The sequence below is a fragment of the Eurypyga helias genome, unplaced genomic scaffold (assembly GCF_000690775.1).
Source record: "Eurypyga helias isolate BGI_N326 unplaced genomic scaffold, ASM69077v1 scaffold43538, whole genome shotgun sequence".
NCBI lineage: Eukaryota > Metazoa > Chordata > Aves > Eurypygiformes > Eurypygidae > Eurypyga > Eurypyga helias.
Window position 1 is genome coordinate 1 of NW_010266056.1, and position 25,687 is coordinate 25,687.

General features: G+C 39.6%; 2 protein-coding genes across 2 annotated transcripts; one reads left to right on the forward strand and one right to left on the reverse strand.

Moving 5' to 3' along the window:
* The first annotated feature begins 783 nt into the window (after positions 1 to 783).
* LOC104504553 (chromosome unknown open reading frame, human C1orf146) lies at positions 784 to 8,301 on the forward strand. The gene is made up of 5 exons (XM_010156923.1): positions 784 to 852; positions 2,720 to 2,813; positions 3,927 to 4,095; positions 6,784 to 6,862; positions 8,182 to 8,301. Exons 1-5 carry the CDS (start codon positions 784 to 786, stop codon positions 8,299 to 8,301), a joined length of 531 nt encoding a protein of 176 aa, XP_010155225.1.
* Positions 8,302 to 9,319: 1,018 nt separating this feature from the next.
* GLMN (glomulin, FKBP associated protein) lies at positions 9,320 to 25,564 on the reverse strand (the record flags this gene model as incomplete). The annotated part of the gene is made up of 16 exons (XM_010156924.1): positions 9,320 to 9,436; positions 9,578 to 9,660; positions 11,034 to 11,157; positions 12,314 to 12,377; positions 14,768 to 14,874; positions 16,988 to 17,072; positions 17,390 to 17,463; positions 17,547 to 17,588; positions 18,135 to 18,224; positions 18,586 to 18,616; positions 19,509 to 19,562; positions 20,049 to 20,236; positions 22,501 to 22,600; positions 23,092 to 23,338; positions 24,528 to 24,636; positions 25,445 to 25,564. Coding segments are annotated over 16 exons (1,635 nt in total), but the record flags the coding sequence as incomplete, so codon positions are not given.
* Between the last annotated feature and the right edge of the window lie 123 nt (positions 25,565 to 25,687).

A 25,687-nucleotide genomic window follows, 5' to 3' on the forward strand; every position in this document is an offset into this window, starting at 1 on the left:
CGCAGGGCCACGGGGATGTGGGTTTAGCGCCTTTCCAGATTTTTAAAATTGGGGGAGGCCGCGTTAAAACCATTATTTGGAACCAACTGACGCAAAGGTTTCGTGGAAACTGGCTTTCGGTCCCAGGCGCGGCACGCAGTGCCACCCTGACCCCGGCAGACGACTCGGGGAGACGAGGGCAGGCCCGGCCCAGCCTCCAGACCTCCTCAGGCTGTGGCCGGGCAGCTTCAGTGTCCACAGCTCCACCGCACGAGCATGACTGACACAGAAACGCCGGCCGAGCTGGCTCCCCAGGAGCACTGCCAGAAGAGTGAAGTGAAAAGGTACGTGAAAAGAGCTCGTGCTCAAGCCAGGGCATGGTGGGCCGCTCCAGGCTGGGCAGGAGGCCCGGGCAGCCTTCCAAAAAGTTATTTTCGTGTAAAAGGTTCGCAGTGCCCTTTGAAAATAGGGCAGATGTGCCTTAGTCGTTTTAAGTGCTTTTAGGAATGTTTTTCTGACATCATTTATTCATTATGTTGCTCTCCCTGTTACGCCTTACAGAGGAAGCTCTCTCAGTTGTGGATTCTTTAAAGCCATTTAGGTATCTAATTGCCATCTTAATTACTGTAGGGCTAGTGGGCACCTGTATGCATTTTGGAGAATTGAGTAGAATTAATGGATCTGTGTCCCTTAAATGTTTCACCCATTTAGTTGGCAGGTAATACTTGTCATCTTTCTTTTTCCAAGATTTTCGGAAGGTGGTAGCCGAGATTTCACTGCAAAGCCATTAAACCCTTGAAAAAGATGATGGAAAGTGGTGGGCAGGAACAGGCAAGATGGATAACGACCGTTATTATGAGTACAGCTCTGCAGGTACAGTACCACTTGTCAAGAGCAGCATCTGACTCACTCAGCACTGAAAGAAGCATTTCCTATATTCTGTACGTGGAAATATTTTATGCAGTGTCAATAGATACAGTTTTTTGAGGATAAAAGTGACAGTCTAAAGTTGTTTCTACTATAGTACTGCTTCTTTTTTTGTGTAAGTTGGTTTTTTCCTCATTATTTCTGTACCTATTTAGTGTTCTTGCCACCTGCTCTTCTGAGTTACACTGCTTTAAGACTGTCCTCCTGACTCATCGTTTGTGCTCTGCACTGAGGCTGCTTTCCATTAGCACTATGAACACTCCCATCAGAAATTGTTTCAGTTTTCTGAATTTCTCCCTAAACACTTTATTTTTTACTATTCAGCATCAACATTGAGGTAGTTATTAGTAAGTGTGCAATTCAGTTTAAAATAGTGAGTCTTACCGACATCGATGTGTATTTATATCCGTTAAGATCAGAAGCCTGGACTGTGCTCCTCAGTAAAGTGAGAGGGCATGTCAAGGAGCTCGTAATTAGTTCCCGCAGCTGAGACTGGTTTCATGCCAGCTGGAGAGAATTTAGAAGCAAGAGGGCTTTGATTCACAAGCAAGGATATCTGATGCTAGCTTGTCTGACGAGGTTGTCACCCCATCTCTGCTGTATAAAAGGGTGTTGAAGTAATGCCTGAATCATCTTAGTTTAAACCCTGTTCTTATTATTGTTACTCCACTTTCCGTGGAATGACAGCCTGTAAACTGTTTAGTTTGGGAGCTGCTTCAAGAGCAATTTAATCCGTAATATGGCGAGAGGTATCAGAGGGCAGTGATCTCATCAGCTGTACCAGCATAGCTCACTCCTATCAGTAAGAGCCCCAGCTCTACTCAGACCTGCTGTAAGGACGCCCAGTGAGCAGAGGTACAGAAATAGCTGAATACAAATCTAAGATGGCTTTTCTTTTACAAAGGCATTGTGCTGTATCAGTTTTGGTTATGAGCTTTCTCTTGTCCCTGTGCAGCTTTCCTTTTCTTACAGCTGTTATTTATGTTTGTGCATTAAATAGTTTGCTGTCAGCAGCAGCTTTGAAGCAGAGGTTTTCCAAAATTGTAGTTGTACCTCATAAGCATCTGTCACTGAGCGTTCCCTTTACAGACCAATTGAAAGCGTAACATTCCTGGTTACTCTCTCCTTCAGGGTTTACTTGCTATCCTGACTTTATTTTGTACTCTTCCACTAAATCTTGATACTTCACTACACAGGGAGGTTGGTGACATTTTAAAGGGGTAGGTTAAAGAACATGTTATTAGCTAAAAAGGATTGATTTAATCCTTAAAATGTGTTTGAGCAGCTCATATAGAACATCCTGCAGAAATGCTTTTTGCAGGCTGAAAAATATATACAAACCCACTCCATTCTGTAGGTGTTTATGTTGCATAGTGCAGTGTTCTAGTTTTCCTGAGTGGATCGCATTCTGTCAAAAAGCTTTAAAGAAAATCATGTCCCATACAGATTTGCTGAACTGTCTTCCAAATGAAATGCTGACATCTGTGAAAATAATGCAGTCTAATTAACCAGAGTCATAGAAACACACTACTCTGTGTTCCTCACTTCTGCAAATCCTCCTTTAGCACATCTTAGACTGTAAAATGCTTGAGCTTCTTTATGTATTATGCAACAGTTTCCTGTGGCAAATGGAAGGTATGCATGCAAAATTGTCATTCAATGTTCGATAACTTCCAGTGCAAATATTTCAAGATTTCATTAACTGAAAAAGTCTAATTAACATTTTACTACTTTTTTATTGCAAGTGGAATAAAAAATATTTGAACTTAGACTGAAAACATATTTTAAAAATAACCTTTTCACATTTATTTAGGATCATGAAATTTCTACGATTCTACAAAGGCAACAACACCGAGTTCGATACTCTGAATCAGTGGAAATTGGATCCATGATTTTTTCTCTTTCTGGTACAGTACTTTGAAGTTCATGTTTTTAAACTCATAAGCTCTACTGAGGTACCAGATCAGGCCCTGTTGTAGGCTACACTAAACAGAGTAAAAGCTGCCTTGTTGGAATGTTGCGCAGCAGTGGAAGGACCTGTGCTGTGGTTGCACATAAATCAGAGGATGGAGCACAGAACTTTGAGGATGAAGCATTGTCATTGTTTTTTACTTTTTTTGGATGTATCGTAGAATATTTGATTTGATGATCATCATCTGAACGGTTGAGTAAATTCTTGTTATAACTGAGCAAATGCGTTGAGTGCCGCTAACATGTAGGACAGCCATCAAGATTTTCAGTATTCATGGCTGTAAACATGTGTGAACCAAGACCCTTGGCTTCCATCTTCCAAGTTGAGTTTGCAGACATGGTGGTAGCAGAGGAGTTAGGGAAAGGATTCTTGGAGCAGGTTTGACGAGGAAATCACTGAAACTGCAAACATGAGGTATCTTTCCTTTTTAGCACAAGATGCTTTAGGCAGATAGACAAGATCCTTAAGCTGAAGCTTTCCTGAACTATAAGGATTAAGGAGGCACACATTGGCCTAGTCTTTTGTATCCCCAATTGTTAAACTTCATCCTTCTTCAATTTCCCTTTCAGAATAACTTGGTTGATGGGGTTATAATTTCATTTTTCACGGTAGACAGTTTAGCTTACTTTTAAGGTGTTACAGGTGTGTGTATTTTTCTCATTTAGAAACAGGATGTGCTGAGCTCTTCAGCCAGTCTTTGCATTTGTCCTGAGTTCATGCCATTGTAGCGGTTGCTTGTTCCTGAAGCAGATGCTTTTCAAAGGCATTCAGATGTCTGTACCTGGAGTGGGTTGAACAGTTGGATTTTTTCATCTTAAGGACGAAAATAACCTCCGAGCTGTTTGTAGTTTTATCTTAAGAATACTAGTCACCACTGGCCAAATTTTGTGACTGCATCTCACTGTCACGGTGCGTACATTCATTCCTGTGTTTTGTTCCATTGCCTTTCAAACTAGTGTTCAAGTACGAATTCTGCTTCCTGGTTTGTGGTGGGAACTTATTCCCTTTACTGCCACAAGGTACCCATTTGTATCCACTTCTTCAACAGGTATTGCGTTTCTCCTGGCAGACACTCAGGACTTGCTTGTGACGGGGGAAGAGGAGTTCTTCAGAAGAATACAGAAGTTCATAAACATTCATCGGAACAGTTTTTTGGTTTTGTCAGCCCCTCTTCATGGACCAGAAGAATGGAATGTCATGTTTAGGATTCAGAAAAGGTATGATTTAAACATCCAACCAAATTTTTTATTGCTAGGAAGAAATGAAGTAGCAGTCTAGATTTGGAGAATATGAATTTTGGTAATGCACTGGAAAATCATGTAAACCATGTGTTTATTAATGGCAAATGAGGGGAATACTGAGTGAATCAATCTGACATAGGTAACAAAAAGGGATGTTCCTCAAAACATAGCAAACAACATCCCTTCCAATCACTTTAGGGCTGTGTAATATCATTGTTTTTAAAGTTTTCTCTTAAACTGGAAGATTAGGCTATTTTCTGAGCTGTCAGCATCACAGCCATTTTCAGAAACAGATGGGGCAAATTTCCTTCATGAGAAAAGGCTTTTATTGTAAAGCACAGATTCTTTACCAGCTTTTAAAATCCCTTTACTTGGAACGGTGTCTGTGATAGAGCTAGAACAATTGAAATAATCAATGTCAGTTTAGACCAAAAGTATAAAGCTGGACATTACAACAAGGTTTGTTTAAAACTTTATCTGTGATTTCTAATGAAGCCTGAAAACTTGCATGTTTCAGTCCGTTCTTGCTGACAACAGTTATCAGACTGTGCCCCACACTTGTGGTCAAAATTATTTTCTGGTAGGGGCTGTAGTCCTAAACGCGGCTGATTTTCACTCTTGACATGAAAGAAGCCACTGTTCTGATGGAGTCTTTGATCTTTACCTCCCTGAAATTAGCACCAGTTTCGTTAAATCCTGGGACCACTGCCAAATGCTGATGAGTAGCAGAGTGTATGGGATGAAATGTAGGAAAGCTATTATCCGTTTGTGAAAATTCCGTACATTTTCTTGAGAGGTCTTAAAAGCTCTGCCACCATTCAGGAAGAACATGTTACTCAGCTGATGGCAGTGCTAATTCTCGGTCCGCTTTGCGACTGCATACACTGAATTTTGTGTGCGTGTTGACCGCTAACAGATGTGCTGCTTTGAAACTACATTCCATTTGGCAAGTTAGTAACTTGATTAAAATAAAAATAATAGCTTGGTCATTGCAGGCCATACCAGATTGATGCTGACAAGGCACAATGATATGTTAGATGCAGGTGTTTTGTTACTGCCTGGCAGCTTGGAGTTCTGCTGTTGTACGTAAATCACTGGCTGAGCTTTTGCATTGGTCGGTTTGAAACTTGTGCCATGTTCTCTCAAATTACAAGGCGCCTGTTGGATTTATTAAAAAACAATGTCCCCTGGTATTTTCGGGTCTTCCTGTATTACCGTTTCTTTCTGCTTATCTATGGTTTTGTTGCAACTAGGGACAGATTTTTTTTAATTATTAAGAAGAACATCACAGGATTGCTGTTCAACACCACACACGCTTTATGCAGGGTTGTGTATGTCATGGGGGAAGTAGGAGAAAAGCAATCTCTATCATCATGGCTCAAATAAGCATCCCACTAACATCCTCAGTAAACCTGTATGTTAACCTGTAAAATCCTCAGAGGAAAAAGCAGACATGTTCTAATGGCCAGTATTCTACCCCCTGATCAAATAAAATACAAACTAAATTTACACCTGCAAAGAAAGCAAAATTTTTGATAGAAACGGATTTTCGTGGATCTAGGTAAGTACATGCAGTTGTTTCTTTGCTCACTCACACTTTGCTTGGCCCATTGCTGATGTTAGCCAAGTTGCATCTCTTTACTTCCCTCATTCCTGAATGTAAATGAGACCAGTTTCTGTATCGTATCTTAGCAAAACTCAACAGCAACCCTAGTATCTCCTCTCAGGGAAAGACAGCACCTGCGCCGCTAGTTTTAGCTAAGCGGAAGGACGGGCAGCCACGTCCAGCCCAGCTATCTAACTGGCGTGGGTCATGATGCGAACAGCTCCGAGTCATCTAACAGACTGAGGGGAAGAGCAGGTGGCAGTTCTTCCCCTCAGCCTCAGCAGCTGGGCACTTTGTTTGCATCAAATTTTTGGTTATTTAAAATTCCTCATTCTTTGTTGTTAAATCCCTACCGTGTTTTAGCTCGATGGCAGAAAATGGCAGCAATGCTAACCCTTTGTCACTGGTACAGCAACTTAAGGAGAGGCGCTGCACTTGCATAAGCTTTGACCTCTCTCTTCATGGCTGCACTGAACGACAGCTGGTACCAGTATTTTACATCTTCAGATTCCATTCTCAATAATGAATGCATACGAGTAACATTATTTATAGAACAACAGTGAATTTGAGGTTGTTTGAATAAACAAATCTTTACGTGAAATTCTTTGCAGAATTATCCCATTATCTTAATTGCATCTGACATTCAGAATCTGAGGGTTTTTTTTTAGCACCATGTTTTTTAGATACTTTCCTGTGTTCTTTCCAAAGCCATAGAAAAACATTTTTCACGGGCAGGGAGGACACACAAGCCTTCAACAACAGAGCAGAAGAGGGTTTAGGTCCCTCTGGATGTACACGTGCTTTAAAAGCACCGCTTGTCAGAGAGCCCTGGGAAAAGAAACGAGCCCGTCCAAATCCCACCTCGACACGTGGGACACAAATGGGACAGGTGGCTATCCAAACAGCTCTCTTTAAAGATGAAAGCAGTCTATGTACTCGTGGTGAAGGCATGGCAAGAAGGTGTTCACATCAGGTGGGAACGCTGTAAGTCTTGTGGCATAACAAATCAAATACGCATTCTAAAAGTAAACTTAACGTTGATTTATTTTGATGTGCAGGTTCCTGGGCAGTAATTTACATATAATACCAGTTCATAATACTGCTGAAACTGTGAAGTTAATGCTAACTATAGCTAAGGTAAGCCTGGTTGCATATACTTAAAAACATTAGTTCCTCAGAAGTGTATTAGCTAGGAAAAGCCAAGAACTATACATTCCTTATTTTTCCTTAATGGAACGTTGGGGTCTTACTGACCACAATCCACATAATACATTGAGATACAACTGTTACTGTGATGCTTTAGCTGAATTTTTAAACTATTGTTAAAGGTAACTTTGAAACCTCTTATTTACGAAGACAAGTTAGATACGTAAGAGCTAATTCAGCTCTCATCACTGTTCAGTTAGGATGTCTTCACTTCTACTGCAGAACCAGCCTGAACCCTAAATATGTAATGACTTCAGCTTAAAAATGCCAACCTGACAACTCCAGTTACTTGTGGATTTTTAATGATGCACATACTAGAGTATTACCTCTACAGCTCAGTGAGTGTAATCTGTCTGTAACATACCCTGTCTGCATTAACACATCATTACTTAAATCTATTTACTGAACATTTTTCCATGAAAATTTTAACTTGGATACTAACAAAAACAGTATTAGCAGCATCCCATGTACCAAAACTAGAGAGAGCAGGTTGAATGACATGTTAGGAATCAAATATGAATTTACATTTTATCCTTTCCTGAAGGGGGCATCTCAAAATAATAAGCATTAACCAGTTAAGCATATTCACCGTTTTAAAAGTGTGTAAGCTGCATCTTGCTTATATGGCAGAAGCTGTTAAACACTTACTTTGTACTTAAACTTTTTATGGAATCTACTGATGTCTAGCACAGTCTTTTAATACAGCATTAACCTAAAAAGCTTTTAGGATTACTGCTGATACTGTCAACTGGAATTTGCTTTCCTCCTTGCTCAGAACGTTACACTAGATTTCGCACGAGAGTGCTGTAAGAAGTGGTGATAGTATGTACCACGAATCTGTCTGTTGCCATGACCGTACTGCTTTTGCAGTGCAAAGCCAGTTTAATGAGCTCACCTCTTGCTAAAGAATCCCTAACTGGTATAAGGCCCAAAATATGAACTTTTTTGCCCCAGGGTGACAGACAGGGCCAAGGGAGCAATACCATCCAACTAATCCTGACCTACCATAACTAACTCCTATTGCAATACTGTCCAGATAACCAGATGCAATGCTGACAGGACCGGTTGTCTTGCACCTGAAGGGATACATCACATCACCTCTGTGTGCATCATTCCTGAGTATCTGCTCCAGAAACCATGATTCAAATTTCACTGCTGAATAATTTTACATCTGTTCTATTTGAAAAATAAGATGTTTTGTTACCTAAGAGTTACTGAGTGTTACTCATAATATTTTTCTTTCCTCTAAGATAACTTCCAAGCCACAGGCAGATGAGGCTCGTTACAAAATGGCAGTGACAAAAGCCCAAATAATAGAAAACAGTCCAGCCTGGAAGATGCTTCAGGAGTACCAGTGGCACCGCAATTAATTTAGTATTTGGGGGTTTTATTCATAAATAGAGTGGCTACATTTGAAATATATATATATATATATAATGTTCTTAAAAATATAGTTACATTTCAAAAGACTGTATATACAACTTATGCAACTGGAATGAAAATTTATATTAAATAACTACGCACTGAAAAATAGCATACATCATACCAGATGTGCGTTCCAAGAAAAAAAATAGCTGTTTAACTGCACTAGAAAAGCCATCCTTATTTTTTTACTTGATTCTGAACTTAGGAGCTCATCTGTTTGTAATAATTTCCCAAAATATTTAATATTATTAAGGAAAACTTAATCATTAAAGATAAGGATGATCAAAACAATTCCAACGTACAAGTTTCCCATGCATAAACAGGTATAGGTATGAAGTCTTATACAGCGGCGTTTGAAAGACAAGTGTTACCTGCTGGGTTACTAAGTTTTAACATCTTCTTTGGCTCAAAGTTGGTGTGCTTTTCTTGAAACCTGGTTTCATTTGCCACAGTGCTTCTACTATTAGCTATCCACAGCTTACAGTCCTGTTTGTAAATAGACAAGCTTGTTTGTCAACATTAAAAACTGCCAATAAAAATACCTTGTGCTTAAACAGTGCTTTTTAATTAATGGTTCTCCAGTCACTTTGTAAATGTCTTTGTAATTCCCAACACCAGTCAGCAACTATTATCTAACAAATTTTGAAAATGAACAGAAAAATAAATGTACAACCATACCTCCTTGCCACAGCGTAAGAACAAAAAAATCCCCTTGTTCTTAGTTTCTAAACTTGAGAAAAAGCATCAAATTCTGAGGAGGAGTACTTAGTAAACAGGCAGTCTCTGCACACAACGGTAGCAAAAGACAATGAAAAGCAACAGCAACAAGACATACAAGGAGCCACATATGCAAGTCTTCTAGAGGCCACTCTAAATTACTCTTCTTTAAAGGCTGGTAGCCTTTTTTCAGCTGAAGTCCCATAGTAAAAATGACCTTAGAAGAAGTATGTAAATTCAAATACATCAGCTGACTGAACTGTTCTCATCCATTACAGCTTTTATTTTCACTTCAATGAGTTCTTCTACTCGAGCTAGAACACTTTCTATCAAATCAAATGTGAAGAGAGCAGAGTGTAAAACCTGAAACAACAAAAGAGATTAATGTTATTTTTATTAGAAGAATTCTTTTTTTTTTTTACCCACTGTACATGTGTATTTGTCTCCAGATTGAAAAGAAAATGTCAGTATTTTGGAATAGCTTCAAAGGAAATGCAAACTCACCTGAAGCTGCATTTCAGTAGTCATGGCAGGCATCTTTTCCCCACTAACAGTTACAGAACACACTGTGTTAGAACTGTGTCCCTCTGTAGAAGAAAACAACCAGTCAGAGATCAGGCTGCTGTTTCACATGGCTTTCAGAATGCAAAGAATATGTAACGTATTAGCATTTCTACACCGAAATACCTAGGGATTGACCAAACACAGGATGGAAGCTGCTGGACCTTAAGAGGAAGGACAGTTTCAGTTGGATGCTCTGTCCACACTTTCTATGTCACATATGATTAGATGACTAAATAGGCAATATCTGTAACTCAGAACAATTTTATGTAGCTAAAATGCTCCTTAAAAGGAAAACAAAATATTAAATCTGGTCATTTTTTGATCATTTTTTAATATTTCCACATCCAGAGGGATAGTAAAGGTTCCTTAGCTTGACTTAATGAATCCAGACATGAAATACATGTTTTATTAAGAAAAGGCTGCAGGCTTCTCTGTTTCAGGCAGATTACTCGCAGCAGGCAAAACTATAAGTCTGAAAACTAAGGGGAAAAACTCTGACATTCAAGACCATATATCTGAAATTCAGCGTCATGCTTATAAAGATTATACACTGGGGAAAAAGGCTAAACCAGTTACTACTATGAGCTAGATGTTCTCTCCTGATCTCAAATCTCTCTGCTTTGTCAAAGGCAGAGTGATGCAAGAGGGACTTTAAGGAAAAGCTTCCTGACTCATTTTAAAGGATTCTTTTTAGAAAAATAACCACAGAAAAATTTCCCTTCTCTGCCTCATGTAGTTTACAGCAACAGAAGAGGATAAGCCTAGAGGCAAAAGGCCATACTCACATTTTTGGTAGCAGAAGCAAGTTCCTTGGGCTGTCTTAATTATACTGGAAACCACAAAGAACCTGACATACCCAAAGATGGCCTAAAGCAGCTACAGCTATTACACCCTGCGGAACGTGTCTGCTTAACCCACAGCAGAGTATCATTCCGTGTCAGATTAAAACACTACAGAAATCCAGGACGTACTCCTTCAGGCTTTCAGAGAGCACCTGTTTACTGCGTGAACCATTTCTTCTCCTCTTAACCCCCCCCCACCTAGTATGAAGCCCAGGGACTATATCTTCAGAGAGACGTCGGTGCTCCTGTCTAACCTTAAAATCAAAAGCATAAAGGCAGAACAAGCTTCGAAGATCTTCCTGTGACAAACCTTCCACCAGGTTTCTGTAAGGTTTACAAATGCCATGAGAGAGACACGTGTTCAGATTTTTCTGACCAATCTGAAAATTATCAGTATAACATGGAGCAACTACTGAATTCTTCTTTGAAATTTGGAATAGTGTCAATAGACGAATAAAAGATGATCTGTACAGCACTCACCAATTCTTCCTTTCTAAAGGATTTCCGAAGTTTCTAAATATGAACAAAACTAAGAAAAAAAGAAAGCAACTAACCTCTTCTGTTTTCTTTCTTCTTCTTAATTTCTGCTTCATAGTGCACTTTTGACATATTGAGCCCTACGTGCAGTGGTTTTAAAAACTTCTGCTCGATCTTGCCAAGGGCGGTCCACACACCAGTCTGTTCAAACAGAACAGGGAAGGTTACGCATCAGTTGTAGTGGAGCACTGCCGTGCTGGTTTTGAGCACACGATTTCGGACTGTTCTTGGTAACATACAAGTCTGTGCTGGAAGTAACAAGTGTTGCTGACTGCTTCAGACAAAAAAGGGCTGAACAGAGAAGGAAGAGGTGGGGATTACCACTAAAGCTGTAATATCCTGCTTTAAACTGAGGTAGCATAATATTCTGTGGGTAAAATACGTAAGGGCAGTTTCACCTGTTTGTAATATGTACTGCAAAGCTTAAATGTGTGGAGTATTTCTGCAGTGTCTGCATTCGACATCCGCCCGGCAGACTGAAAGCGAAGTGGTGTACCTGTAATAAACCCAGAGGTAAAGTACAGTGGTGGGCAGTTTAGGCTGGCAGGTTTCCTTTGTGTGTAAAACGTTCTAGGGCGTATCCAGCAAAGCCGTGCAGCAGAAAATCTGATAGGTCTGCCCACTCCTTTGTTACTTCAGCAGATGCATCTTACAAACAAATAGGTTTTGGATGCTCGTACCTAGAGAAGCTTTTAACATGTACCCAGCATGCAGCTGCACAGTTGCTGTAAATACAGAATACTGGTTTGTACAGCTAAACACTATTTAAATATTGTTATTATTATTATTATTAAATACTTTCTGAGATATCTTAACACTATTAACTTCTAGTATATTGCACAAAACCTATTTTGCCTAACGAAGAATATGTCTATCTTGAACTGCAAAAATGTGTATCGTTATTATAAAGAAATTCACTTGGAGGCTTGAGGGATACCACCACATAAATATGCAAGAGTAACACGTATTTTTTCTCATGGGAATACTTGATAAAGACATTATTTTATGCTAACATAGTCTAAAATTACAGACATAGACCACAGTTCATCAAGCAGGGTAAAAGGATTAGCTTGTTTACACTAACAATTAAGTATGACTGCAATCAAATGTCATTAGAATAAAATAACACATCACATATCTCCTAATGTAGTTAATAAAAACATAACTTCCAAATTACTGACCATTGCAAAACAAAAAAGCAAAAAACATGTTTTTTGAATCAAGGATGATAGCATTCACATGAATCCAGCTCTCTGCCCTTAGCTAATCAATCATTTTCAAATCAATTAGTACTTACTTGATTATCACTTTCACAATCCTTAATGACTAAGTATCTCAGTAGATTTAGTGATGCCATAATCCTGTGAAATAAAAATACACTTATTTAGAACACAGATTCATATTACAGGGACAATACTTTAAGCTGTTCGTTTGCCAGACATCCCAAAAATATGTTTGTACAAAATGCAACCACTCGTCTGTTGAGCCATACAGCTTAGTCTAGAGCAGCAGTGTGCAGGAACGTCCATAAAATCCTGGAATGGTTTAGTTTGGAAGGGACCTTAAAGCCCATCCAGTTCCAACCCCCCTGCCATGGGCAGGGACACCTTCCACTAGACCAGGTTGCTCAAAGCCTCATCCAGCCTGGCCTTGAACACTTCCAGGGATGGGGCATCCACAGCTTCTCTGGGCAACTTGTCCCAGTGCCTCACCACCCTCTCCAGGAAGAATTTTTTCCTGGTATCTAATCTAAATCTCCCCACTTTCAATTTAAACCCATTACCCCTTGTCCTGTCACTACAGGCCCTTGTAAAAAGTCCCCCCCAGCTTCCTTGTAGCCCCTTCAGGTACTGGAAGGTGCTATAAGGTCTCCCCGGAGCCTTCTCTTCTCCAGGCTGAACAAGCCCAACTCTCTCAGCCTGTCCCCACAGCAGAGGTGCTCCAGCCCTCTGAGCGTCTTTGTGGCCTCCTCTGGATTCACTCCAACTGCTCGATAGCCTCCTTATGTTGGCTCCAGTGCTGGACGCAGTATTCCAGGTGGGGTCTCACGAGAGCAGAGGGGGAGAATCCCCTCCCTCGACCTGCTGGCCACACTTCTCTGGATACAGCCCAGGATACGGTTGGCTTTCTGGGCTGCCAGCACACACGGCTGGCTCATGTTCAGCTTTTCATCCACCAGTACCCCCAAGTCCTTCTCCCCAGGGCTGCTCTCCCTCCATTCCCCACCCAGCCTGTCCTTGTGCTTGGGATTGCCCCAACCCAGGTGCAGGACCTTGCTCTTGGCCTTGTTGAACTCCATGAGGTTGGCAGTGGCCCACCTCTCCAGCCTGGGACAAAGTGAGAAGCTCTCACACAGAAAGCTTGATAATACTGTCATCACTGAAGAGGTGCTCAACTCACCTCGCCTGCTCCAGCCTATAGCTAAATGCTATTTTCCCTACCATTTACTCTGCACTAAAGTGACAATACTCCACGGTCTCCACCCAGACATGGAGCCATTGACCACCACTCTCTGAGTGTGACCATCCAACCAATTCCTTATCCACCAAGCGGTCCACCTGTCAAATCCATGTCTCCCCAATTTACAAACAAGGATGTCATACTGGACAGTGTCAGATGCTTTGCACAAGTCCAGATGACTTTAGTTGCTCTTCCCTTACCCACCAACATTGTAACCCCATTGTAGAAGGCCACCAAATTTGTCAGGGAGGATTTGCCTTTAGTGAAGCCATGTTGGCTGTCACCAATCCCCTCCTTATTCTCCATGTGCATTTGCATAATTTCCATGTTACAACAGTTGACACTTCCCAAGCAAGATGAGAACTGTCAGCAGGTTGAAGATTGGCGGTTGGGAGGGAAAAAGGTCTCTGAGAACACACAGAACCTTATTACACAATTTCAGTACACATCACTGATGATCCAGAGTTGATATGAAACCAGTGTGATAGTTTATTACTGTACTGAATATTTATTTTGAGTGCTTGTTAAAAATACACTTTTTGCTTCTGTTTTACCTTACTTTTTAGCAGAAACTATTCGTTGCTTTTTCCAGGTAAACACTACAATTACAGATCACACATCTGGGGTTTTAAGTAGTTATGTGTCCACCCAGACACTATCACCCTACTGACTTACAATCCCAACCTTTACTCATCGTGTAGGAAGAGAGTAATCTTATAGAGGGGATTTTCAGAGACACTTCCAGTTTTCTTTACATTACTTAATGCAAGTGTTTGCTGTTCAGGCGGCTCTGTATTCCCACGCATGCGATACTGGATTCCCAGCAGCAATCTGTGAAACAGCCTGTCAAAAAGGCTATGTGCTACAAACTACCTGATAATTGCTATTCCCCTGTGTCACATAAGGCAACATGCCACGTTTCTTTTGCTCCTCCAGTTGCTGCTGCAGGAAGCTGACAAACCATACAGTCCCGAAGAAATAATGCTTTAGCAAATCAGCTCTGTAATTTGACATCTGAGGCCTTATATCCTCAGGGAATGGAGGAAGAAATTCCTTTCTTATTGTTGAAATCAATGTAATACTACTGTGACATTCTTCTACACAGTGTTAGTTGAAAGGATGGTCAAAATAAGCGATCATTCCCATTTCCAGTTCAAAAAACTTAAAGTACAGTGATGCTGTTACATCATTAATTGCATGACAGCGTAGTACCTTACGAAAAATGAGAGGTTTGAAGTCTTTTTAAATGTTTAAAAAAGGAGACAAGCCTCTACCTGTGATTACAACTCACCTGTCTGAGTTTTGCAGAAGATCTGTCTCAGCCCCTTCTGGAAGCAAAAGCACTAAATCTAGAAGGGAGAGCAGGTGAGGTCCTGTAAACCAAACGTTGTCACATGCCTTTTGGAAAAAAAGGATACAAAAAGTTTAGCTGAGTGCAAAATAGAAGTCTTAAAGGTATCTTAAATAAATCTTAAATAGTTTAACAGCAATTTGGGGAAAACAGAAAAGCAAAAAGAAAGACTCGAGCAGGGGAAGGAACCTTTCCTAGTTACTGCATGTGACCGAGGTGTACAGACTCATAGAATCATAGAATCATAGAATGGTTTGGGTTGGAAGGGACCTTAAAGATCATCTAGTTCCACCCCCCCTGCCATGGGCAGGGACACCTTCCCCTAGACCAGGTTGCTCAAAGCCACATCCAGCCGGGCCTTGAACACTTCCAGGGATGGGGCATCCACAGCTTCTCTGGGCAACCTGTGCCAGTGCCTCACCACCCTCTCTGTGAAGAATTTCTTCCTGACATCTAATCTAAACCTCCCTGATTTCAATTTGTACCCATTACCCCTTGTCCTATCACTACAGGCCCTTGTAAAAAGTCCTCTCCCAGTACCCTTGTAGGCCCCCCTTCAGATACTGGAAAGCTGCAATGAGGTCTCCTCGGAGCCTCCTCTTCTCCAGGCTGAACAAGCCCAGTTCTCGCAGCCTTTCGTCATAGGAGAGGTGCTCCAGCCCTCTGAGCATCTTAGTTCTCATCTTCAGAACCCTCCCGACTTGGGCTCTTCAGGCCAAGCTGTTCTTTTCAGTTTCACCAGAGCGGATCCTCCACCTCTTCACCATCTATACAATTAATACTGATTTACATAAATTTAGCAAATTTTACTAGGCACTCTCTTTTTTATACTGAGGCATTGAACAATTAGCTGTCTTTATCAGAGACTCTACTCATTTCATAATAGTAGTGTCGACTTTTTTTTTTTTAAAGATCAGGTTAGTTAAGTTTTCTTTACATACTCCTAAACCCACAATTCCCAGCACTGCTTGCAGGTGAAGTATACCTTCACCTCTGTGGCTCTTGGATGGAGGAAGGACTTTCAGTTACTTCCTTCTGAAAGAGGGAGGGGGAAGAGGACTGAAGGTAGAACCATTTAAGCCTAAGGTGGAGAGCACTAGGTTTTGAAGTGGCAGAACATAATTTGTCTGAAGCCCCTTGCATCACAGACCACTCACTATTTTCACAAAAATTCCAGTAAATTACAACAAATTATCAAGTGAGGAGGGGCAAACCAGCAGAAAACCACCTCTCGCTTAGCGGAAGCTTTTTTAAGCCTTGGAGCTAAGACCACTGAAAATTCCCTCCGCAGTGAGGATGGCCGAGCCCCGCTGCACTGGTGCTCATCATTCCCAGAGCAAGGGAGCACGCCTCTCGCCGGCAGTTACGTGGCTACGTCATGTCGGCACAACAGAACTGAGTGCGCGAGAGGTTGCACGGTCCTTGTCTCAGGTAAAGAGGGGGAGGGTTGGAGGAAGAGATATCGCGGCACAGGGCAAAAGAGATGGGAGAGGAAACCGGGACAGGGCCAGAAACGGATTGCAAGGAAAACTGAGATTAGCTAAGGAGGCGAGAAGGGAAACTCTCTGTTGAGTCAGATCAGATGAGGGACCTGAAAAGATTAAGACTAGCTGGGCACAAAAACTAAGACGAAACGCTTGGATAGCAAGAGGAAATTGTGATCATTATGTCTACAGAAGAATTCTTTGTAACAAGGCCAGAACACTGCAATTCATACGGTGAAATTTAAAAATTATTTGTCTTTTTTACAGCATGGGAACTCTACATGCAAGAAGTATATTATGAGATTTTTGAAGCAGCATAGTCAGAAAATTAATTGGTAAGGAAATTTCAGAATATACTTTTACGTAGTCAATTTTAGTGCAAGCCCCTTTTGGAACAGTTTTCATATTATCATTATCTTCACGCCTGCTGATTCAATATACAGGACAGACTATGATCTAATAAGCAGTAATTCACCGTTTTCTACCATAATTATGCTAGCATAAAATAGGCATAAATTTACTATATTGTCCTATTTGACAAAGACAGTCTCCTTGAGAACCAAATCTGGTTTAAAAAAGGCCCTAACAGTTAAAAATAAAAAGGCAAAAATTTTCTCAACATAATGCTGATAGAATTTTGAGATGACAACTTGGATTTTAGTGGTAATAGCCTCACCGTTAACGACAAGTGAATCTGATCTTTTATATTTTTAATAATGTATCCTTCCACACCAGCGTGGTTGCTTGTCTTCAGTAAACACCTTCAAACAAAACAAATAAAGATGTTACCTCTTCAAAGCTGCCTACATAGTTAGGTCCAAACCTAGATGACATTACGGCCTTATTCACTAAGTGGGAGTTTTAAATGCAGAAAAATATAATGACTATGTAACCTTTACACACTAGCTTACCTGAGACAGATGGTTTTATATGAGGCAACTGGAATTCATTATTTATCTGAACACTGACACAGTAAAGTTAATGTGGTTTACCAGAAACTCTGCAGAAATCATTGTATCTACACAATTAAGATGCAATAAGGCTGTTATTACACAATCTGCAGTATTTCAATGCATACCTGAATAATGTGTATTTTCCCTCTGCATCAAACTTGTCTATGAACAACTGCAAAACATTTAAACTTTTCTTTCTCTAAAGAAAAAAAAAAGGTTATCAGATTAATTTTAATTAAATAAATTCAGCACTTAACTGATTCTGTAGGTCCCATTACATACCAGATGCTCTATGGGACACAGGGTCATAACTTTCACCAAATCCTGCAGTTGGACGAAGAAAACATATTTTCTAATTACATACAGATTATTACATCACACTGACTAAAATCCAGTCATCAAAAAACCCCCAAACAAATCACAAACCAACCAAAACCACACAGCCCACAAAACCATGACTATGAGAAGACTCTCATCAGAGAAATTCACGTTAGCTTCAGTGGTTGAAATCCCAGGGCTGAAACACAAGACTACTGTTCCTGTATTGTTGGGTCCAAATGAGAATATAGTCGAGCAGCAGGTTTGCAAGGAAGAGGCAAAAATGTGCAAGCATCATATTTTAGCTAAGATCAGTGCCCACCTGCCTCAGTGGCCTGTACATACACTAAGTGTATTTTAATTGGCACTGAAACTTCATGCTGCAGCAGGCAGAAAAGAGAGTCATCCTGTACAGCAAGGCACTGAAGGTTTCAATTTAATGATACGCGTGCATGAAGGTTCAGTAGTATGTCCTCTCTCAAACACCTAGAGGGCAGCTAGATATTATTTATAATCAAACTTTAAGGACTTCTGTACATTGCTTCTTATTACCTGGGGTACTTTAATAAAATCTCCAAATTCTAAATACTGATGGAGAAGGCTATTATCTTCCATTCTCAATAAACAGCTCTCAAACAGATCCTGCAGGTGATAAAGAAAAAAAAAGCTGCCATCATCTTGCACACAGATGAGACGTTAATCAACAGGCTTAACACTTCACAGCTAAAACCACCTTCACTACAAACGCTCATTCGCATACCCCAAGTTCCTAGGAGCTACAGACTAAGGAGCAACGGTAATTTAAACATTCCTGCATATGTGTAAATTTCAATAATGTGTAAGACTGAAGAATACGTAATGGAGCCTCAAAATGTTTCTGAAACTATTATCTGAACTATCATTTGTACCTTTCTTAGAAAGTGAAACTGTGATTTACCATTACTTAAACAGGAAAAAAAATAAAACAATCTAACATCGGAATTTTGATTAAAAGAGAACTTACAAGTCCTTTAGATAACATAGATTCTTCTGTTCTAGAAAAAGAAACATCATCAAATTTGTTAATTAACAAGACACTGTTGGTATTTCAGAAGAAATACTAGAACAGAGATCAAAAGAACTTGTCCCTCAACAATTTTCATTCTATTTTGTACTCTCCAAGATTTTTAGAATAAACTGGCTGATTAAAAGTTGAAAATTAGATTCCTCTCATTAGGGTTAAAAATGATATTTTTTCCCCTCAATATTTATAATTGCTCAAAAGCAGCATCTCATATCTCACAGGTATCAAGGCACTGATTAGCAAAGAAAATGCAACTTCTCCTAGTTTGCACAGTTCTGCAAGTCTAATAAAAACACAGCAGATCCTAAACTGAAGAAACCAGGAAGTTTTGTTTAAATTTTGCCCGGAAATGGTAAGGAGTCATAATGGAAAACGTCCCTTCTATGCCAGCACTAGAAAATATCTGGTCAACACTGCTGCTTATGGAGGGTGAAATAATCACAATACATAGAAAAGTCTGGTTTCCTTAAGAGAGCCTGACCTTTATCAGGATGCATGTCGGATCAGAATACATTAAAATAATTACTGTTGTGGCAGTCTTCTCTAGTCGTAAACTGTTACAGAAGTACAGGTAAACATCCACTCTCATTATTCAGCACGTGTTTAGAAGACCTTAATTTGGCATTTTCAGAATAAACTTTCTAAAAATGGTATCACTATACAAGCTAAAAACAATAAATAAATGTTTTAGACAACATTTTATACTTCTTAGTAAAAGAAGCCATCTTGGAACTTGCTATTTTGACTCTCAGGTCTCAAAGCCTCCTCTGACCTCACCTGGCATATTCGACTTCTGATTCTATGAATTCCTACGAAAGATCACACCCACTACCAATACCAGCTCCAAGTACCATAAGCCCTACCTTTTCAGCAGCACTTCAATATGCGTCATGTTGCACTGCAGAAGGTATGACGGGCTGGAGAGAAAAATTAGGTTTACATTAAACTGCATAAGCCATATACATTTGCACATAGTTAATAAATGGCAGGATTAGGTTTTTTTTGAAAAAAATTATTAAAATATCCTTAGAAAACTAATAATTTGAAAATAGACACAAAATATTAAGTCAAATTGCTGTTAGTAACTCTTAAGTGGAAACTGTCCATGAATATGCAGTTGAAAATGTAATACATGTTAATTTTCAGCATGTGACTAATCTACCAATCAGGTAGGACAGCTCATCTAAAACTAAACCATAATGGTAGAGTTATCTGCAGGACTGGAGTATGTTCTTATGTATATAAGCTACATAAAATGTGAACGCATGAAAGTTGACATAAAACCACTACTGCTTAAATACACAGTTTTCATTCATAACTATTCACAAACGAAGGGTTTTCTTCTGCTCAGAAAGAATCTTCAAAGTACAGCCTAACGATAAACAAGGAAGAATGGTTCTTACCTATATACCACTGGAAAGCAATTAATACCAAAATGCTGAACAAACATCAGATATGACAGACATGCCAAAGAATCCGCAGAATTCTTTTTCTCTATATCTGCAAACTCCTGATTCTCCCATTGTGGACTTTGGCCTTTATGATGGAAAAACACTAATGGTATCAATTCTCTTATATCCCACAAAATGTCCTAAAAAACAAAGACAGATTGCCTATAGTTGCCTTTTAAAGACCTGTACACCAACTCAGTTTCAGAGCTTTAACCTCTCACTGTATTTACAGTAAGTTCTCTTACACAGCATGTGTATGAATTAATAAGTATTTTGTATTCATGGTATATACACGTAGACAAAAAAGATCCTGCAGGAAAAATACTGTTAGAAGAGTGTTACGACGGTAGCAAAAGACAAAATAGTCACCCTGCAAAACCCTAGCTTGGCTCCCTTATCCACAGCGCTATGAATGACAGCTTCCTCATCACATTATGCCACAGGACCTTTTGTATTTCAGATCACAGAATAGTCAGTGTTTTGTTTTGTGCTCACTAATCAATGTTTATCTGCTAAAGACAATCCCTGCTTTGAAATCAGAAGCACTCTGTATGGCTTTTCTTTCCAGTGACAGACAAGACGAGACGCGAGTACTTCACAAATACTCCTGTGGTTCCACCCCCCCCACATTCATGTGGATCAGGGGGCAGTGTAACTCCTGTTGTAGGTATCCTGAAGAAACAGTGAGACCAAGGTTAACTCGCTATTCTGGGGTTGTCCAAACTGAACATCTGGGACCTCACATTTTGGAAAATTAGGATTACCCAAGATGTCATATAGTGAAAACATGACTTCGCTGACCTTAACTGCAGCGCTCACTACCCAATTCCAGAAGTAGCAGAAGTGAATTTATTGAGAAAGTGAAGAAAAGGTAGTTCATAAAAAGCATAAAAACCATGGTTTCAGACTGTGCCCAACAGGAGAGGCAGGTTAAAAAGACTATTTTCCAGAACACCCTTCACCTATCTTAACCATGGGATCATCTTCTGGTAATTCCTGTCTCCTTCACTGCACACCCTAAAAGTCCTGCAATAAGTGAAGTAAAGGTCTCAGAGACAAGGTTCTCTCTCATTGCACAGCCCCGACTGATTCACACAGCAGCTCCATCCTATGCTGAGACATGCTGTGGGAAAAAAAGATGGATGTGATCATGGATAGAAAGCTTAGCTATGGTTGAAAAACAACCAAAATTTTACTAACTGCTCAGTGTGCTTTGCTTTACAATCTTAACATTTGGGTACAGAAATTTGTGTGCAAAAATGCTTAAGATTTTTATACACAAATTAGAAAACAAAGAGTTGCATCACATGGCAACTTCCAGACCTCCTCTGCATGCATGCACGTTTGCAGACATATACAGTATATTTATGTGTGCTTACCTCATCCCAGCTGGCTTCAAGTCTTCCCTTGAAACTCATTAAGTCTTAGTGTGCCATTCCCTCCCCGAAAGTGACACCCTGACCCACTCTCTCTGCTCTTGTAGGACTAATTCCTGCACTGTGTCATATAAAAAGCTGTCTGCCTTCTAACTCCCTAGTTCTTAATTCACAGCCATTTCAGCCATCTTCCTCCCATAGCTGGAGGAACTGTGCTGAGTGAGTGAGTGAGTGGGGCCTTAGCTGCCAGCTTGGGTCAAGCCATTACATCTGGGTATGTGCAAGAGGAGAAATTTTACCACATTAAAAACACAAACAAAGCACAGCTCTACTTGCTGTAACTTCATTAATCACGGCTCATCCTGTTTCTGAAAACAGACACTATTGTGTGTTCCAACATCAGCATGGACTGTACCTGACTATCTCCTTATAAGGCTTAGTTTTTCTACAAATTTAAATAAAACTATCTATACCCACAATAACCTTGCTCCAGTAAAGCACAGCTGCTATGTAAAACATTCAAAACCAGAGCAGGTGAACCAGTAGCATGGAGTGGCCATGTTCCCACCGAATTTCCAGCTATAGCAGCAGCAGCAGTCAGGCCTCACTTAATATTCTTTAACAGTCAGCTGGTGCTGTACTAGGCACATTAGAAGTTTCTCTCTCTGTAACACCTGGATTAAAGGTAACATGCAGATTTTGCCTTGATGTAATACCGCAAAGACAATTCTTTAGATACTCTAATAAATTTATACATCACCAAGACAAAGAAGCAGTTACAGCCAAGTAGCAGCTGCTGATTCACCAAACCGGTCTGTAAGGAGCAAAACTGTCTGCAAGATCTGCAATTTCCAGAGATGGGACCTGGAACTCTTCTAGACCTTTATCTACCTGCATTATGTCACAAGGCCCCGTAAGTCATCCCACTAACCAATAAAGGAAGCAAAATGAGCTCTAGAACAAATTATAGGTAATTCCTAACTAAAGCACGGGTTTTACAAGCACCGATTAATTTTGACTGCACTTACTATAATTTCAGTTGCAAAATGGCGAAAGGGATGTTCTTCAATGCCTTCAAGTTGCTCAAGCTGAGCTGTCAGTAATGGGTATTTCAGGCTTTTCATACAGCTGAAATAAAAAGGGATGAAACTAAATCATCAATAAGGTCACAAATACAGACTATAAGAGTGTCATTGATGACCAAGAATAAAGACTACACTCATATTAGCTGCTGCTACTCCTGACGTTACAAGGAAAATTAAAAAAAGCACATCTCCTGTAGAGATGCATTCCTTTGACTTCACCTCCAGAATATGATTACCCTCACTGCTGTAAATTTGCGAAGCAGAATACCAAGAGAGCTTCACAGCACAGAGACTACTATTTCTTTACTATCTATCTGTGCTAAAAAAAAAAAAAAAAAGAAAAAATTTCCTTTCTTATCTCACTTCATAAATGTAAGGCATATTTATGAGAGGGTTTTCTTTTTCAAAATATCACATTAGTTAATAGAAATTGGCAGCATTATAAAACACTAATAAGATTATTTACTGCCTATGCAATAATACCCACTGTTCATTCAGTTATAGTAATGTATTACACTAACATAAAATGCTCACAATTTTAGTATTTCTTCTTTCAGCTCCATGTCATTGTACTCTGACGACTTTTCTGTGTTTTTAACAACTTCATTCACAAAAGGTTTAGCAAATTCCACCACTGCATTACAACACTGACAGAGACCAAGTTTATCTTCTTGTATTTGTTCTTTTGTATAAGGTACAGGTAAGGGAGTAAGCTGATTCATAATCATGGCCAAAGATAAACCCACTGAGTAGGCCTTCTTGTTCTGAAGTTTCAAAAGCACTGGGGGAAAGGAAAGAGAGAGACAGAAAGAGAGAACAGATTTTGAGACGTTAAGTTATTACTTACTAGAAGAAAACATGAAGAAAAACAATGTGACTACATTAGAACTCTTCTAGTTTCAGGGAAGAAGAGGGACTCATACCTGAAATCACATGAGCAAAGCCAGCAAGACTACGCATCATCAGCTAGTTTAACATGCTGTGGTTATGAAGATCATACATTTGAGAATGACAAATCTTAAAGCAGTCATGCACGATGAGAACTGAAAAAATCTTTCTAGAACTAGGCTAAGTGAAGTAATATTCATTTATCTGATCTGAAAAAACTATTTATTCTTGCTTTACTGCTTGATGCCTTCCATGCTTGGCAAAACCAGAGGCAAAGGCTCAGCCTCTGCTGAGAGAGCTCTTCCTGAAGCAGCTCAGAACCGTTCCATACTCCATGGCAGAACCAACAGGGGCTCCCAGGCTGAGGAAGTAGCACAAGTGGCTCTCCACTTAAACTGCATTCAGTGTAGACTGACTATAGACTGGCTATTCAAAAAACCACATACTTTCTATTACCAAAAAGCTTCTCTTGCTAAATTCTAACATAATTCAATAACACATCTCAGAGACTCCTACAGACAGACTTAAACTTGATACAAGACACTTGATTTCATCTCGCATATAAAACCAGAAACTGTTACTTGTTACCTACTTAGTGGATGTCCAAACCCAACATTTTTAGATATGATATGTAAGTCAGAAGAATGCTTCCCCCCCCAACCAACCAAATATTTCAACCTGCTTCAATCAAAAATAAAAGTTTTCTACCACGAAAATATGGAATTTTATATTTTAAAAGTTAAATAATGAAGAATTTCACAATCCATGTAATTATTTCTGTAATAACAGTATGAATGGTTTACATCTCTCTATATATATAGCTGTCACAGAACCATATTCTTGTAAAGGATGAAAAATAGCTCAATGTTGCTTTTTCAACTGATTCTATTAATCCCACTTAAAATCTTTTTCTAACAGGCAAATATAAGCATGAAAATTATACCTTGTTTTATTCTGCAGAATATAATAGACTGTAAAGCCTGGCAGGACAGACATATTCTGAAACTATTTCAGCAAAGGCTAAATGAGTTTGATAAATGCAAAAATTTAATTTGGAAATCACGTGAGAAAGGGCATCTTACCTGTCTGCAAAGGCTGAAGCAATACCATGACAGTTTGGCACACTTGCTCTCCAGACGTCTGCTCAATCTGCTCAAGTAAACCCAAAAAAAGTTCCTTCGGATTGCACAGCTGCAGGAGAGGAACAATCCATATTTTTTTTAAATCACCATGGTCACAAGGTAAAGGATTCATCACCAGCCTCAATACAAACTTCCATACAGAAGTTCCTGAACATCAAGAAAGCAGATCCATCCAAGATAATCTTTACAAAAAACAAGTATGAAACAGTACTTCCCTACAAGTAACATCTTCTGTAGAGTGTATATGTTGTACACTTTCATGTAAGCTGAGAACATGCAATACTAAATAATGACACTAAACTTGATTTCTATAGTCTATAAAAACCTCAAAGTACATTAGCAAAGTAATCCTTAGGGTTAGAGAGAAAAGAACTTCAGTGTGAATTTAACTCAAGCTAGAGAGCTTGCAAGTTGTTTTTTAAGTACATGAATGAAAAGGAACTAGTTTTCTAGAGATTAAAACATTTTTCCCCTACTACTCCATCAGAATCATTACGTACTCACTGTCATACTGTATCTGCAGTAGACAAGGGACAGTACTGCTTTGGCTGCTCTGACTGCAGCAGCTGGCTATCCAAAACTTAATGAGTTCTATCTGTCTTTTTCTTCTGGGTAATGCTGTGTCTGTTTTGCACAGTTACTAATTTCACAAGATTTCTAAGAGGTCAGTTATCTCTGAGAACAGTAAGCCTGTGTCTACTTCAGCTGAAACTGGCCCATGAGTTTTAAAGTTACAGGAAATGGACAGAAGAACCTCATGTATTCATGCCTCGCGTTTTTTGGAAATCAGAGGGAAAATTAGAACCTCTCCCTTCCCTACAACTATTGTATTACAATCATGTATTTCAAAAACATACCTGTGACAACTGATCTAGTATCTTCAGGCAGTGTTCTCGCTTATCATTTTCCTGTTTATACATGAAAATACATCTAACAAGAGGAGAGATGAGATTCCAACCCATATTCTTGATGATAACCTAAAAAACAGATTTTCAGAGAATAAACCAAAACTGAACATCTTCTAAACTCAGAAAAATTGTACATATGAAAGCTAAAAAAGACAACAGATCAATGTCCTGGTGTGCTGGATTCAGCCAGGA